This window comes from Triticum urartu, chromosome 5A (genome assembly GCF_056163025.1).
Source record: "Triticum urartu cultivar PI428250 chromosome 5A, HENAU_Tu73, whole genome shotgun sequence".
Classification (NCBI taxonomy): Eukaryota; Viridiplantae; Streptophyta; class Magnoliopsida; order Poales; family Poaceae; genus Triticum; species Triticum urartu.
Window position 1 is genome coordinate 596,919,657 of NC_141877.1, and position 4,000 is coordinate 596,923,656.

The 4,000-nt window shown below is 49.0% G+C and overlaps 1 protein-coding gene across 1 annotated transcript; it reads left to right on the forward strand.

Annotated features, from left to right (window-relative positions):
• Positions 1-1,701: 1,701 nt before the first annotated feature.
• LOC125532395 (putative ripening-related protein 4) lies at positions 1,702-2,313 on the forward strand. The gene has a single exon (XM_087524640.1). It carries the CDS (start codon positions 1,702-1,704, stop codon positions 2,311-2,313), a length of 612 nt encoding a protein of 203 aa, XP_087380766.1.
• Positions 2,314-4,000: the final 1,687 nt, after the last annotated feature.

Here is a 4,000-nt window from a genome sequence, read left to right on the forward strand (position 1 = left end):
GTAGGACAGTAGGAAATTTCCCTCAAGTGGATGACCTAAGAATTATCAGTCCATGGAAGGCGTAAGATGAAGATGGTCTCTCTCAAACAACCCTGCAACCAAATAGCAAAGAGTCTCTTGTGTCCCCAACACATCCAATACAATGGTAAATTGTATAGGTGCACTAGTTCGGGAAAGAGATGGTGATACAAGTGCAATATGGAAGGTAGATATAGGTTTTTGTAATCTGAAAATATAAAAACAGCAATGTAACTAATGATAAAATTGAGCGAAAACGATATTGCAATGCATTAAAACAAAGCCTAGGGTTCATACTTTCACTAGTGCAAGTTCTATCAACAATAATAACATAACTGGATCATATAATAATACCTCAACATGCAACAAAGAGTCACTCCAAAGTCACTAATAGTGGAGAACAAACGAAAAGATTATTGTAGGATACGAAACCACCTCAAAGTTATTCTTTCTGATCGATCTATTCAAGAGTCCGTAGTAAAATAACACGAAGCTATTCTTTCCGTTCAATCTATCCTGGAGTTCGTACTAGAATAACACCTTAAGACACAAATCAACCAAAACCCTAATGTCACCTAGATACTACAATGTCACCTCAAGTATCCGCGGGTATGATTATACAATATGCATCACACAATCTCGGATTCATCTATTCAACCAATACAAAGAACTTCAAAGAGTGCCCCAAAGTTTCTACCGGAGAGTCAAGACGAAAACGTGTGCCAACCCCTATGCATAAGTTCACGAGGTCACGGAACTCGCAAGTTGATCACCAAAACATACATCAAGTGGATCACGTGATATCCCATTGTCACCACAGATAAGCACATGGAAGACATACATCAAGTGTTTTTAATTCCTTAAAGACTCAATCCGATAAGATAACTTCAAAGAAAAAACTCAATCCATCACAAGGAGATAGAGGGGGAGAAACATCATAAGATCCAACTATAATAGCAAAGCTCGTGGTACATCAAGATCGTGTCATATCAAGAACACGAGAGAGAGAGAGAGAGAGAGAGAGATCAAACACATAGCTACTGGTACATATCCTCAGCCCCGAGGGTGAACTACTCCCTCCTCATCATGGAGAGCGTCGGGATGATGATGATGGCCACCGGTGATGGATCCACCCTCCGGCAGGGTGCCGAAACAGGGTCCTGATTGGTTTTTGGTGGCTACAGAGGCTTGCGGCGGCGAAACTCCCAATCTAGGTTATTTTCGAGGGTTTCTGTATTTATAGGAATTTTTGGCGTCGGTCTCACGTCAGGGGGGTCTCCGAGTCGTCCACAAGGGTGGAGGGCTCGCCCTCCTATCTCGTGGATGGCTCGGGACTCTTTTGTCCCAACTATTTTACTCCAAGGGCTTCTTTTGGTCCATAAAAAATCATCAAAATTGACATGTCAATTGGACTCCGTTTGGTATTCCTTTTCTGTAAAACTCAAAAACAAGGAAAAAATAGAAACTGACACTGGCTCTAGGTTAATAGGTTAGTCTCAAAAATCATATAAAATAGCATATAAAACACCCAAGGTTGATAATATAATAGCATGGAACAATCAAAATTATAGATACGTTAGAGACGTATCAGCCCTATATAAAGAACATGGATCAATCAATATATCCTCACAAACGCACAAGCACAAATTGCAGATTTGCATGCAACGTGAGTACCTCACAGACATGGCTAACTTGAAGAAGCTACTAGCTATGTTTGCTCTCGTGATGTTCATGTCACACCTCCGCATCCATGGCGTCTCCATGTCGGTGGGCAGCAGCGCGAACATTACTATAGATACCAGCCACCGTCGCGGCAGGTGCCACATCAATGGCTTCCCGCATGGCAAATCCAGCGACTGCAACAGGGATCACGGGTCGGTCTGCTGTAAAGACGGTCACCGCTACACGCAATTCAGGTGCTCGCCCCCGGTGTCGGCCGACACGTCGGCGATCCTAACTCTGAACAGCTTCACACGAGGTGGAGATGGCGGCGGCAAATCGTTTTGCGACAACCGCTTTCACAAGGGCACCGAGCTGGTGGTGGCGCTGTCCACGGGGTGGCTGCGCCTGGACGACAAGCGCAGGTGCAACAAGATGATTCGCATCAACGGGAATGGGCGTGCCGTGCTAGCCAAGGTCGTCGAAGAGTGCGACTCGGCGTACTTTTGCGACGCCGAGCACAACTTCGAGCCACCGTGCCCATACAACGACGTAGACGCGTCACCAACCGTGTGGAAGGCGTTGGGACTCAAGGAGGAGATTGGAGTGTTCAAGATCAGTTGGTCTGATGTGTGAGCTATGCCATGAAGAGCTTGCATTAAGCTATGTACACGCATACATGCGGAAGCGTAGATGTTTGCGTTGTTCTCTTGGTGGTGGAGTTGCTGCTAATTAAATTAAGCCACCGCTCGCTTGTATTTGATATTTTCTCAACTTTATATATGTGTCATGTTTCGGTGCTATATTTACTATTCGCATGTATACGACATTTTCCTTGATTTATGTATTTACCTTGTTTTCGTGTTATATGTGTTATTTACGTGTATTTACTATTTTTCTAGATTTATGTATTTGCCCAGTTTGGATACAATATGCATTTTTCATGTGTATTAGGGCATCTCCAACGCCGACCCGTAAATCTCCCGCAACCATTCCGACTGCGGAAGCCATCCAACGCGGCCCTATATCTGTCAGTGGAGCAGTCCGGACAAAATTTCTCCCACAAACAGGAGACAAAAGTGGGGGGGGGGGGGGGGGGAGGTTGCGGGAGTCGAACCGATTCCAGGCCCGTTTCTGCCCACCTTGACCTCCCGCTTGGTTTTAGTTAGCGCCTCGCCAGTGCCCGACCGTAGCCACACTCGGCCCGCTCCACACCACTCCTCGCCATGGATCCTTTCACAGTCAAAGCTCTCTGTGCGGGGCTGACACCAGAGCATAAGAAGGCCATGGCGCCATTGCTGTCGACTGGCAGGCCGATGGGAAGCTAGAGGACGTGCAAATGGAGGACGCCTCCGATGATGATCCAGTGACTCCGATGATGATCCAGCGACACTCTCCTCTTCCTCTGTGGCACCCTCCTCTTCCTCCACGGCACCCTCCTCCTCCCCTCCACTCTTGCCGGTGCATTGCACCCTGACCATCGGCGAGGCTCGTGCCCATTATAAGGACATGGTGCGGTGAAGCGGGAGGAGCAGTTCCGGGAGTCGCAGGCCAACTCCAACTACAACCACAACCTCCTCTAGAAGCATTTGCACGCGGAGGAGCAGGTGGTCGCCGGAAGGGTGGCCGTGTCGGACACAGACCTGGCAGAGCAAGAGGCGCTGCTCGAGTCCTACCGCTCCGCCTGCGAGATCCGCCTCGCTCGCTGGCGGTATCGGCAGCCGGTGGCGGAGGTAGCGGCCGCCGGCAAGTAGCGTGAGGACGATGCGGGCGAGGCGTTGTTCGGCGACATCGATGACGAGGAGGCCGCGCCCCACGACCACGAAGAAGCCGGCACATCCGCGGGCGTCACCGACAGCGAGGAAGAGTAGGCACTGAGATTGCCGCCGCACGTTTCCCTAGAAGGCCACCGCTCCGCCTCTCCCGTCGACGCCAAACTTGGTGGGCTCAACATCTTTGGTCGATTAGTCGCTTGGCGGCGACGTGGAGGCGGACAACTTCAATTCCCGGGGCTCCGGAGGCGGAGCTGGAAAAGGCGAAGCTTCCGTTCTCTTGGTTCATGGCCGGAGACGGGGAACAGACACCAACGATCATTTAGATTAGCCCGCCTAGGACCGGTTTCATGTATTTGTAATGAAATTCGTCATGTTTATATGAAAGCTGACATGTCTATATAAAATCAGGTCGTGATTATATGAAATCCGCACTTATTTGAACAAATTTCATCCGGTTGGTTTGAGTTGTTGTGAAAATGTATGCCGCTAGCGTTAGATGGCTACCTCCCACATCCATGTCTTTGAACTGGTCCCTTGTCCACAGACGA